The sequence below is a fragment of the Nilaparvata lugens genome, chromosome 2 (genome assembly GCF_014356525.2).
Source record: "Nilaparvata lugens isolate BPH chromosome 2, ASM1435652v1, whole genome shotgun sequence".
NCBI classification, from domain to species: Eukaryota; Metazoa; Arthropoda; class Insecta; order Hemiptera; family Delphacidae; genus Nilaparvata; species Nilaparvata lugens.
Window position 1 is genome coordinate 40,971,197 of NC_052505.1, and position 13,195 is coordinate 40,984,391.

The 13,195-nt window shown below is 34.1% G+C and overlaps 1 protein-coding gene across 1 annotated transcript in view; it reads left to right on the top strand.

Moving 5' to 3' along the window:
- Positions 1 to 13,195, top strand: part of LOC111050321 (mucin-17) — a 138,193-nt gene that overhangs the window by 116,345 nt on the left and 8,653 nt on the right. The window contains exons 5-6 of the mRNA XM_039421220.1: positions 1,903 to 2,208; positions 5,505 to 7,459. Of these exons, the coding sequence (XP_039277154.1) occupies positions 1,903 to 2,208; positions 5,505 to 7,459 (2,261 nt within the window). The remainder of the gene's footprint in view (positions 1 to 1,902; positions 2,209 to 5,504; positions 7,460 to 13,195) is intronic.

Genomic DNA, 13,195 nt, shown 5'->3' on the forward strand with positions numbered 1-13,195 from the left:
TTTATAAATTTAAAGAAAACTGAAATTCCCAGCTGGATCCTTACAGAGAAAATATGGCCTCACTTTTCAATGTAAAGATACAACCGAAAATCTATTACTCAAACCAAATTAATAAAATTAATAAACTATCTATCCCCAATAATATCTCAAAATTATGATTTAACAAAAGTCTAATTCCGCACGTTTTACTTGATTGAAAGTCTGTCGTCACTAAAACCCATTTTGTCACATCCGGAGTTCCTGGGACGTTCGTTTAATTTGGAAAAAAGTTGTTACCTCATAGCTGTTTCTTCAAATTGAATCTAGGCTCGGCGATCGAGCTCTACACGTCCAGATGGACAGGAGACAGCATACCCCAAGCTAGGACGGCCATCGATTCAGAGGCGTCTCAGCGGCTTAAAGACACACGTTCATGAACCCATGAAATGATAGATTCGTACGTTGATCCCATACTTGATGTTCCCGTACTTACACCGCTGTTAGAATAAAAAAAATAAACTAGGATAATACAAATTAACTTAACTTCAGTTATATAATAAAATCAAGGCATTACCTACTTCAATCTCTTGATTTAAAAGAATACAATTGACAGATCTATTTTATAAATAATAATAGCTTTCTCTTCAGAAATAATACAAGCCAAAAATATCTTAATTCCTTCTAATAGGCACTCTATATTCTACAAAACATATACCGTTCATTTTCTTACAACATTTTTCAGTTTGAATTACCATTTCCATCTTCCATTCAAATCAAAAGGACTATTCTCAATTTTTACACTTTAATTACGGTACATTACAATAAATACTTTGATGGAAGCTTTCATTGAAGATAATTTCCTTAATTATATTATAAATCTATGACGTACCTTTAGTAGCGGTTATAGGAGAAAAATCTCCATTGTGAGGTGACAATTTGATACTCTCTCTCTCTCTTCTCAATTAAAGCGACTACAGAGGCAAAAGACTAAAAATGCTGCTGGAACAAAAGGTTCCAGAGCCAAATACTAAAAAAAAGCCTAAAGCTGGCATGGCAGCCATGATTAATACAAAGTTCTGAACAGACTACATTTAGTACTGCTAATGACAGTCGACAGACGCTGAGTGAAGCCACTTCGCTTTTCTCGTCTTGAGGTGGACAGCTGTGAGATCGTCCATACTAAATAGACCTAACCAACACCAACTGTGATTGGCAGTTACTATACTCTAGAAAAATTTCCACCAATAGAAAGGGACGTTACAACTACAATTTAAGATACATTCTCCCACCAAGTGACAGCTATTTTTCCTAGGCAGCTATAAATTCCTTGCCTTATAAGGTTGTGAACCAGACTTATATTCTAGGAAAATCGTTGATCTTCCCACAACTTCTACACACACACCTATAGAGTCGACACTACACAACGCAAAAAGCAAGGTTCATGAACTAGACTGTTGCTCCAGGAAAATTGATGTTATTCCTAGGATCCTAGCTTCTACGCACACACTTACAGAGTCAACACAACACAACACAGAAAAGCAGAACAGCAAAATCCATTTTTATAACAGGCTAACTTCTCAGGCTAATTTGCATAATTCTCATCGCTCACAATTGTAACAATAAATATTGCTTCAATCTAGTGCATGACTTGACTTGTATTAACTTTGCTTCTAATAATGTTTATTTTTTCCTCAAGTTTATTTTTTCAATTTAGCTTTGCTTCTAATAGGCTAATGTTTATTTTTTCCTTCAAGTTTATTTGTTCAATGTAGCATTGCATTTGGGGTTGAGTGTAAGAGAGGGCCGGCTACGCCCCAACTCCGCCCTCCTAGATCAAAATACAGGCAGCGATTAAGTCAGTAATGTTCTATGAATAGCATCTATTGTATGATGTGAAATGAAAGTGATTAATTTGAATTGCAGTGACTCGTCGGACACAAACTTTGGGAAGTCGACTCCTGATTCGGTGGCGTGCGGTGCGAGTGTGATCGGCGGCGGCGGCGGCGCAGAGAAGAAGTCGCACCTGGAGAGTCTGAAGGAGTGGGGTCGCTCGCGACTGCGACTCATCAAGAACAGCGAGCCGGCCGTGCGGCTGCGGGAGCGGTCGCTGTCGTCCCGCCGCAAGTGGGCCGACAAGGAGACCGGGGAGCCGCACCCGCACTCCTCATCCGGCAACTGGAGCGCCTCCTCCGAGAGCGGCCAGTCTACCGCCACCAGCCATCATCCTAGGTATGTCACCCTCACCCTCACTGTTATCAAACAACACATACGTATGTCATTAAGTTACCGTCATAGTTCTCAACCAACATACATTTTGAGAGTAAACGAAATTTGTCAATTGAAGCATATTCTGAAGCAGATATATTCGGATAAGAGTTGGTTTCTTCATTGCCATCATCCTAGGTATGTCTCAGTGTCACCGTAACAGTTCTCAAACGACACACATTCTAAAAGAGAACGAAATTTGTAAATTTTACCATATTCTGAAGCAAATGGTGGATAAGAGTTGGTTTTTAATTTCAGAATATGTCACCATTTTATGTATATCACAGATCTCAAACGACACACATTCTAAAATATTTAGAATGTCCTGAATTTAGAATTAATAAAACATTTTTTATTTTATTTTCTTACTTTCTTGTTTTTTTTACTTTCCTTCTTTGTAAATTTCTTTAAATTGAGATTTTGCAACCTTTATTTTGTTCTGAAATGCGCCATCATCGTGGTAAGCTCGTAGTGTAGGTGAACTCACATTCAGAGAGTTATCAATTCAATGATATTTATTGAGGATAAGGATCGGTTTATTCCATAGGTATATAGGTTTACATATATTAGATATATGGATAATGCATGCTACTGAAATAGAAAAACAAACCTTATTAAACAATAAAATGAGTATTATTAATTAAAAATAGAAATAAAGATTTTTATTTCTATTTTTATATTACAAGTAGCCCTAAACAGAAAAGAGACAATGAGTAGTAGCCTATTGTATAGCAAGTCACCCTCTTTGGTAGACCTTTGCAGAGTGATGGATTGCAATCAAAGTAATAAACAAGGTTAATAAGTTAAGGCTGTGTAACAGGCTAAAAAACTTTTCACTGGTGATATTTTTCAAAGGTTTCTTGATTTGAATACTACCACGTTATCAAAATAAAAAACTTTTTACAGGAAAAACTTGATTATTGCTTTTAAGACATTAAGAAACTGATCTGATATTTGAAACAGATCATTTCAAATTCGGTGAGAGATGAATTCATGGAATTTTGAGGATATATTCTCCATGATATTGTTGATGAAATAGAGGAAATGTTTCTGAAACTATTAATTTTCGACGGCGTTATTCCATTTTTGAAAAATTAGCCAAAATAGCTTTAATTAATTTAATTTGAGTAATTTTGAATAACTTACACTAAAACTGATATTTTGAGATTCTTTCTCATTCAATCAACAATACCGTCAAAATTTAATTAGTTTATCTCGTAACGAATTTGAAGTGATCCATTTCAAATATTCATCGATCTGACGCTCATATCTCAAAAAGTAGTAAAATTAATAAAACAATATAAAAATCTTAAAGCACCCTTTATTAAAAAAAAAAACTTTAAAATAGTTAAACAACTAGCTTCGGTGATCACACCATCGTCAGGTTATAAAATAAACCAGGTTTATTTTATAACCTGACGATGGTGTGATCACCGAAGCTAGTTGTTTAACTATTTTAAAGTTTTTTTTTTAATAAAGGGTGCTTTAAGATTTTTATATTGTTTTAATAATTTAAAAAGTAGCCCATGTGAATGAAGTGTTTCTCAAAAAGTAGTTATCAGAAAATTTTGTTTTTTTTTCTAAAAAAAATATTTTGATAACTTTATAGCATCTAAATTTATAAATCAACTACTGCTGGGTATTTTCAAGAATTATTTAAAAATATTATCTTAAATAACTAGTTGAATAGAATAAAGTCATCATCGTTGGTAGACTCGTTGTAATCAGAGAGTTTTCAATTGCATGGAAGTATCTTTGTAATAGGGACACAACATGTTTATGTTTGAACTAGAAGTCCAAGAAATATTATTTTATTCCATGAGTATAAATATTATGATATTATTATCTTCTATTTTTTTATGAGGAGGCGACTAGCAAAGTATACATTTAGTGTTTAAAGATAATTAAGATTTTAGCCTGCTATTTACTACATATCGTATGACATAATTTCTACCCTGGAAATCTCCCACTGATGCAGTCTTCATCACTGAATCGGGTTAAAAATCCTTTCAGTATGAAAACTATTGTATCTAGTCAATGAAGATGGTCTGATAAAGCCACTAATTGTTTCTCAGTAACATGATACTAATCCAGGTACTTGTATTAATAACAAGAATTGGCTTCAAGCGAATAATCTGTGTTTTGAGGGCTGATGAAATGCGAATTATTTGCATGCTATATAAGCTCATAAAGAAATTACTACACCGCTTACTCAAAAACCCGAATGATTTATATTGAATTTATGCTTGTTCATAATATATAATAGAACTACAGGTGTCATACATTTATTAACATGTCCTAGATACTCACGAAAATTTTCAGCGTATTTTAATAAGAAATCTCTTGGAAGAGGTAATTTGGTAAAAATTGAAGCTTGAATAAAACTAAATTTTCACTGGATAAAAAAGATAGAAAATAATCTAGTGTTTATGGGACTAGTTGCTTTGAATCACCAACAAGTTACCATCAATGATGAGTTCATCATTCCATTATCTCATGAAGAATAAGTTCAATTTTCACGGGTCGCATCTGCATTTCTGTTTTTCAGTGTTGTGTTTGTTTTGGCTATTGTTAACTAAACGCAATCACTGCCTGATTATATTTAACTATGCTTCATATCAATTTTACCTTGATGGCAGTGACAATCTAACAGGCATAGTTCTCTATTTTTTGCATAATTCTCAATAATATTGTTTATTAAATGAATTGAAATAGTCAACTTTACTCATGACAAATTTGAGTTTCAGGATCTCATGGTTTTTTAATGGTTTTTTTATTTATTTTATAACATTTGTTCTAAATTTAAAATTATTGTTTAAATAATTTTTTTCATGTTGAACGTCTTCGCGTGTGGTTGAATAATTTCCCCATGAGACTCATATTAGCGCACAAATTTACACCTATACTTGCATCACTTCCTCATTATTGAAATAGAGATAGATTGTATACAAAGGAAAATTCTGTACTATGCGAATTTCCTTTATTCTCCTGCTTTTCTTTATTTTACGTTTTTTGGGGAGATAAATTCTCTTTCCAAATTTCAAGTTTGATAACGTCAATTAATATTCATCCTTGTCTGCGTATTCAATGATACTCAACTACTCTGTACTGGAGCCATTTTCTTGTGTATCAAATTTGTTGGTCTAGTAGAAATTATCGACAACTTCAATTCATTTCAATAAATGTAAGCTGTACAAATGTGATTGATATTGTTTAACTGGTAATAATTCTTATTGCGAGACGTTTGTTACTTTTCTCAGATCAAGCATCAGCAGTGGCAGCACATGCCAGAAGCACGGCCGGAGAACGGTGATGGTGTCGACGTCATCGTCGGTGACGTCAGAGAGCACACTGACGCCGGATGACGGCGAGACGTGTTCGATGTACTCGTGCGACACGGAAGGCTACTACACGTCGTTCCACATGGACAGCGGGCTGAAGACGCTGAGGGAGGAGGACCCGATGCCCGCGCTCCAGTCGACATCAGCCCTGTCGGCCAGTCGGCTCAACAGCTCCTCGTTGACGGCTGACAGCGAGTATGAGCTGTTCGGCAAGGGCTCGACCTCCACCACGGCTAGTTCCGCTGGAACGGTGTGCACCACCCTCATCATCCCTCCTCCCTCTGTCCCCGAGCGCGTCAACAGCCATCTGTCCACAGAGCGCAGCGTCAAGTCCCTCACCAACCTCACCTCTGACAAAACACCGCCTCACAACAAAGACTCGCCCTACTACAAATCCAACACCGACCCCTGTCGCGGCAGGAGTGTGAGTGACGCTCGAAAAATCGAACCTCCCGTCAAATCGAATCTCACTAAAGAAAACGTGTCCAAACTAAAAGAACAATACAGCGATAACGTACAACCTGACAAGAACTGCATGATCATGGTTGAAGTACATCACGAAGGTGACGACGATAAAACCGAGAAATGTGGAGATTCGCCTGATAGTGGTCACAACACGTGCAGCTCTCCTGTTGACTCAGTCACCAGTCCGTCACTCGACCTCGAAATGTCGGAATGCTCAGATTTGGAAGGTGTCGATAGGGTCGAACGAATCCGTGTCAAAACAACCATAAATTCTAGTAGAATACCATCGATGTGTGTGATTACGCCTCCACAGAGTGACGATGAGGTCAGTTTGAGTGCTATGAAAACAGCACCTGTTGATATCGGTGACTATGTGACGATCGCTGATGTGAGGAAATCCTCCACGGCAACCCCCACCCCAGTTCCCACTTCACCTGTTCTCACCAGAGAATCTGAGTATGTATCACTCAACGAACTGCCTACCAATGATTCTCTAGAGAGGAAACGCAGACAGGGTGCTAGGGTTACACTGGATTCTGAGGGGAAAGTTGTTTATTCGTCTGATAGTTTGAGGAGGCGGAAAGCCATTCACACAACGGGCACTTTCGATCCAGGTCCCAACATTGCCAAAACATCAAGTCCTGTCATGCAACATCGTGTTGTCAACATTCGCCCGGTTGTGACTTCCAACAGTCCGATACTCAGGGGAGAACGGAGGTTAGCATCTGTGACGACTCTCACTCCTACTACCCACAAAATAATTGCGGCAAGCCAACAGAATATTTCTAGGCCACTATCACCTTTGGTCGGTAATAAGAAGATTATTGTAAATGAATCTACGACTAGTACATTGTTGAGTAATAAAACGGACACGTTGAAGAAGGTAGATAATACATCGGTGATTCCTAATAACAATCAAACAAATACAGGGCTGGTAACGGTGGCTGCACAGAGGAGAACGAGTCCCTCCAACCAGAAGCAATACTTTCCGAAATCATCGTATGGTAACATGTCTCCTGTAGCAACATCTAATCGACCGATGTCGCCTCTGGTACTAGCGAGTAGCCCGAAAATCACCAACATTTCGAACGGGCGGAGATCTCAGACACCACCCACCAGTCCCGTCAAGTCGCCGACACTGTCTTCGAGACCTCTGTCGCCGAAAAACGTGGTGAAAGCGAGCCCGAATCGAGCCGTGAGTCCGACGTCGCCGAGAGGGGCCTACGTGCGGGTGAAGGACGCGGATGACGACAGCAAAACGGTGAAGAGAAGTGACAGCTATCGCATGGCCAACGACCAGACCAAAACCGTCTTCAATCCGAATGTGCTCGGCCGCAAACAGTACGGAGCTGGCATCGTGGCTGGGCCGAAGCTGCTCACCGCCATTCAAAGTGTTCAAACAAACAAAGGTAAACATGGAAATACGGATATTTGGTGATAATTTATGTTGCACTGTAGATAGTATCACTGCCCCTGTAGTCGCTGACGTGTGTGCACACCATAGAACACATCACTGCGAGTAATAGTTGGATTGCACCTATTTTAGTATTGTTTAGACAAAAGCTTATTAAAGTAACTGGAAACTTCGAGACACATTTTTGACAAATTATCCACTTCGTAATGATAATAATATGTTTCTTATAAGAACAATGAGCTAATTATTTCCTTATCTTGATTATTGTTATACTGTATATCGACGATCGATTTTAATTTCGATATTTCAATTCGACATTCTTGAGGTTTTGAAATTTACAGCCCAAATAGATTTCTTTGAATTTCAACGGGAAGTTACATTTAAAAAGTTATAAATATCATCGTATCATCATTCATGAATCTCAGATATTTTTCAAGTGTAGCTGCTTGATATTCATTCATTTTCACATCAAAATCTTCAAATTAACGATTTCCAGTCACATTTGTCCTAAGAATATTATTTATATTTCATGCAGGTATGTACGTGATTATTTATTAATAGGTAATTGGCTATTTTTTTAAATTGAAATATTCTATTGTGAATGAGTTCCTGAATTCTATAACTGAACATTCACTTATATTTGCCTGATATAAGCCGGTTGATGAGATATTAAACTTTCCAATTCAGATTACTGTAGGCTACCATTCAATGGCTGATTTCCTCAATGCTAGAGACGCTTCCTATAAAAAGACATAACTTCATATTATTATTTTAGTATCTTTGGAAGCTCTAATGAATCAATTCAGGTTTTCAATAATAATTGTGTAACCACCTAGCCTAGGTAAGCTACCTTGTTATTTTTCATCGACATGAAAAGTCTATTAAGGTAGAATAATATTGTGTTGGAAACATCATTTTTGGAATCTTGATAAGCAACTATACTAATAAACTTTGAATAGTAAAGAAACTACAGATATTTTCCTATCAAATTCTAAAACAACAGTTACAAAAATATTGTAGTTGTTCTAGTACTATCGTGGTATTTTCTAGTACGTTTCTAGAAAAATCTTGTTTCCATGATATGGTAGTTAATCTCATTTATACTCACTCAAATATATTATTTTATAGTTGCTTATTCAGGTTGTTAAGCATTAAATTTTTTCCACTGAAAAAGTTATCTATGCTTTTAAATGAATTCTCTATTTTTAATATTACTCAAAAATTTAATTGGTTAATTACTTGAGCTTACTTCAATATTAAGATTCCCAATATGATTTTCTTCCAATTTTAGACAAATATTCAAAATTGTGAAGTGAAGTATTTGAACTCATTTTAAAGTAATATCTTCCTGGCTCTCATTTCAGAAGTAACTTTCTTACTAATTATTCTGCTCTTTCTAGATTGTTTTGCTTTTTTCTTTTTTACTTCTCGGTTATACTTGGTCTTCATACTCCTCAGCTTCTTCCACTACTACTACCACCACCTTTGTACATATATCTCTTGAATTCCTTTATAAAACACATTTTATATTTTATTGAATATTAACTGGATATTAACTATTTCCTATTCAATGTCTAACGAATTTATTTGAAAAAGAAACATAAATTAACAGATCAACTGGTCTATATTGGGTAGTTTTGAGTTAATTATAAATATTATAGAGATAACTTATCATTCATGGACAAATTACGCATATGAAATTTGTCTAGAACAATTTGGAGAAGATAAGTCACTTGAAATGTCTATTGTGAGAATGTTTTGAATAATTTCATTTGATTGTTGGAGTTTCATGGTTATATGAATTTATTTCATATATGTTGGGAAAGCTGTAAGATAGAAGACATTTCAAGCTTTCATTCATATAAATATTATAGATTACTCTATGAAAGACTCATTTCCTAAATCTACTACGCATAGAATATATTCCATCACGTGCATCACTATTTTTTTCCAGTCATATAAAGATTATTTATGAAAAAATTATGTTCTTGAAATTATAACTCTGTATCTACGAGTATCATTGAAAACTAAAAAAATGGAATATCATTTTTAAAGATGTGTCACTTGTAATTTCTCTTTGATGTGCTGTACTTCTTTATTTTTACATTACCATTAATATTATATTTAAGGCTGTGATAATTGTAAATTACACATTTAAATTGGGATTTTGCATTATTTGTTGGTAGATTATGTGTGCTTGCATGCGTGTGCCGGTAGCGTGATTACACTTTCTAGCTTGCTTCTTGTGCCTATTGTACGTTGAGAAAGTGTACAGTTTTGTAAATATTTTGTATTTTTTAGTACTGTGTGTGATTCTTATTTGTAGAAAAACCACTAAAACCACGTTTTTCTTGTTGAATAGACTGATGTAGATGACTTCAGAGTTAATATACCACCTACTGGCTTCAAGACTTTTCAGCATTATAGCCTTCATATAGAAATTCGATTTTTCGAGTCACTAGAAATTTGAAAATTGAAGCTACCCGTATAAGTTATTTATTGTTGATAGGATAGTAGGTATACCTTAAATAATCCCTGTCATTATGTCGTCCATTGTTCCACATTGTGTATTATCACATAAATCACATAGTATGGTTAGAAAACAAAAGGTACCGTACGGTAACTAAAAACTTATTTTGGTGCTTTGTAATGTGACCTTGAAAGATGTAGCATTTGGTTGAGAGTTAGTTCAATAATAAATATGTTGAATAGGGCAGTTGTTGAATAATTCTTCATTGAAAAATCGTCACAACCCCAAATATTTTAATAAATTCAACTAAGATTCATCGTTATTAAAAATTCAGATGTCATTCTACTATTTTCATACATTTTCCAAATATGGAGCAATTAATATATTTGGTCTCATTAACATTATTTTTGTTTTTATTTTGATTTTTTTCCAAAAATTAAAATTAATTTTTTTTATTATTTCCTACACAACATGTGCCTACGTATTCAATTCGTATTTAATGCCTTGTACTCAATTCTCAGGTATATACTACAGTAGTAATCTATTTATGGTATAACATTTTTTAGACACTTTGATTTTCGAAGTGGAATTTCATATATTTTACCCAACCGTCTAACATCATTCAATGAATTTCCTATGAGATTCAGTATTTGTCTTCCAAACTAATTTATGAATTATTTACCATGTACCTGCTTTTTAGAATTCTAATATTATAAGAAAAATGTGACTGTCTAAGAAAGAGAGAAAAAGGGAAAGAAGAGAGAAAGAGGAATGAGTGTGAATTTGTTTTTAATAATAGAAAAAATAGTAGGGACGACTGAAAGATTATATTTAGTGAAGTGGATTAGAGGATTGAATGATGTTAACCTTTTTGAGTAAGATTTGCCTGTAGAAACGTTTATTATAGTTAGATTTCAATTCACTGTTCCAATAAAATGAGAGAATATACACTAATAATAAAACTACATAGCTTATTGAAACAGAATAGGATATAAAATCCATAGAAGTAGATCATTTAGAAATTTTTATTACAGCATCGTAGAATAATAATTGATCTTGTTATGGATTAGAAAATTGAATGTATTCAATGATTTCTCAATATTGCTTTGAATTTGAAGTGTATGACTATGGATGAAAGTTTGATGATATCTTATAGTATCAAAGTACTTTTTTTCTTAGATTTCCAAACCATTGTTGTAAATTTGTAGATTAACATTGCATTGAATTAGGCTAGATATTATTGAGCTTTCATAATTGTCTGAATAGATACATAGTTTATTTACAGTTTATTTTATTTCTAGATTTCTGCTTATTTTTTTGTAAATGTGTACTATACTTTCAAAAAAGAGCAATAAATTGAAATAAATCTGGTAATTTTGCATGTTTGTGTTATACTCCTTCACCTTCTGGGTTCCATGAAGTAAACAACAAAACAATTTTGGTTTTGGGTTTGGTCTCACCAAAATACTCAAATATGGTAACAACTGCCTTTTTGCACTTTTCACTTCTCTGTGTGGTTTCTATCCTTTTGCTTTAGTTGATTATTAACAAGAAACTAGTACACCCTTTTATACAAATAAATCACTAAATATTGGTTTAAAGGTTGTACATATTGTCACATGGTGGATAATGGAGTCCGGTGTATCGTTTAATTTGACTGCTTTGGCGCTCTGGTTTGTATGCAATTACAGTATATGCGATTAGTTGGTTTCTAACCTCATGAGTTCATACTTCAATAGATTTCTATCAATACTGTAATGGGCTGTAAAAGCTCTGTAATTCCTCTATCAAGGTGAATTCTGTGTAACTTTTATTTTATTTGGTATACTTGTAGGCCTATACTTGGTTCACATATCGTGTTGGGGGAACAACTATTTTGTAAAACATACATTTTATTCCACTAATATAAGGCCATCATTCAATTTCTAAAATTATTGAATATAATTATAATTTTTAGATTTTCTATCCTCTTGAGAGTTCCTTAAGATGATTGATATTGAAATTTGAAATTCCAACCTCTGTTGGTTGAAATTTTATCATTGACTTTCGAAACAAGCTTTAAAATCCCGCTTCATATATTTTTTTAGAACAATTTTCAGACTATAATCAGCATTTCGGCTTGAAAGTGAGAATCCAGACCCGCCCGGTTCTTAGAATAATATTAAATAATGGACCATTAATTCTATAGGTGTAATGACTAATCACATTTAATGAGTATCAATTATTGCTACATTCCATGAGGAGCTGTGAAATAAGAACTGATATGGAGATATTAATTTGATATAAGCTAAATGCGTTAGTTGATTGATAATCTTGTAGAAAATTGTATGTTGGCAATATAATTAATGTCCAATTACTCAATGACAAATAATATGCAAACCAAAATAAAAATTCAGAGTATAAAGGAGTAAGTCAATTTAGATAAAATAATTTAAGTCAAGTAAGTAAGTTAGTAAGATAATTCATTTCACATTTCAATTGGATGTGTACATCTCAGAACTTTATCAGGTCTGATGAACACCAAATAAATTCAAACGCAAATCATGAAGCAAGAAAAGCTATGATAATTATTATTCAACAGAGTTAGGTACAATCCGTTGGTCCAGGTGAACTGTAGACAACTTAACAAATGTAAATTTCAACTTATAATTACATACAAATACAACTGCCTTGAATTCTTCTTCCACAAGTTTTCTGAACTATGAATCTGGATTTATCAATAAATATAATCAAGATGAACACTGTTACTCTGTTATAAAAGATTTTTTTAACAAATTTGAAATTATGCCTGTCGCATTGATGTCATAATCAAATTAAAACATTATATATTCACATAATGTCACTTGGTATTAAATCTTGAAAAGACTGAAATAAATTTGTAGAAAATTTATAGTAGTAAGTTTTCTAATTCATAGTCAATTTTACTTTGAAATTTGAGTTCTCTGCAAATGTTGTCAAATATTTTAATAACTTACGGTACTGGATGTGCAATCTTTTTATTTATGCTATTGAATTTAACCACCAAAACAGAAGAATAGTATGGAATTTAACTGTGAATTTCTGGACCAATGATGGATTCTCAGTAACCTTTTTATCTCGTTCCTTTTTTGTTCTATGTGAGATTTTTTTGGACCTACGTTGAAGAGTACATTTTTTTCTTAAGAGTAGAACACTATGTCTAGAAGATAGTATCATAGAGAAACAATAGCGTAAGTAGATATCCCATGGTATAGGGCGATTATGTCGCAACTTTCACTGTTA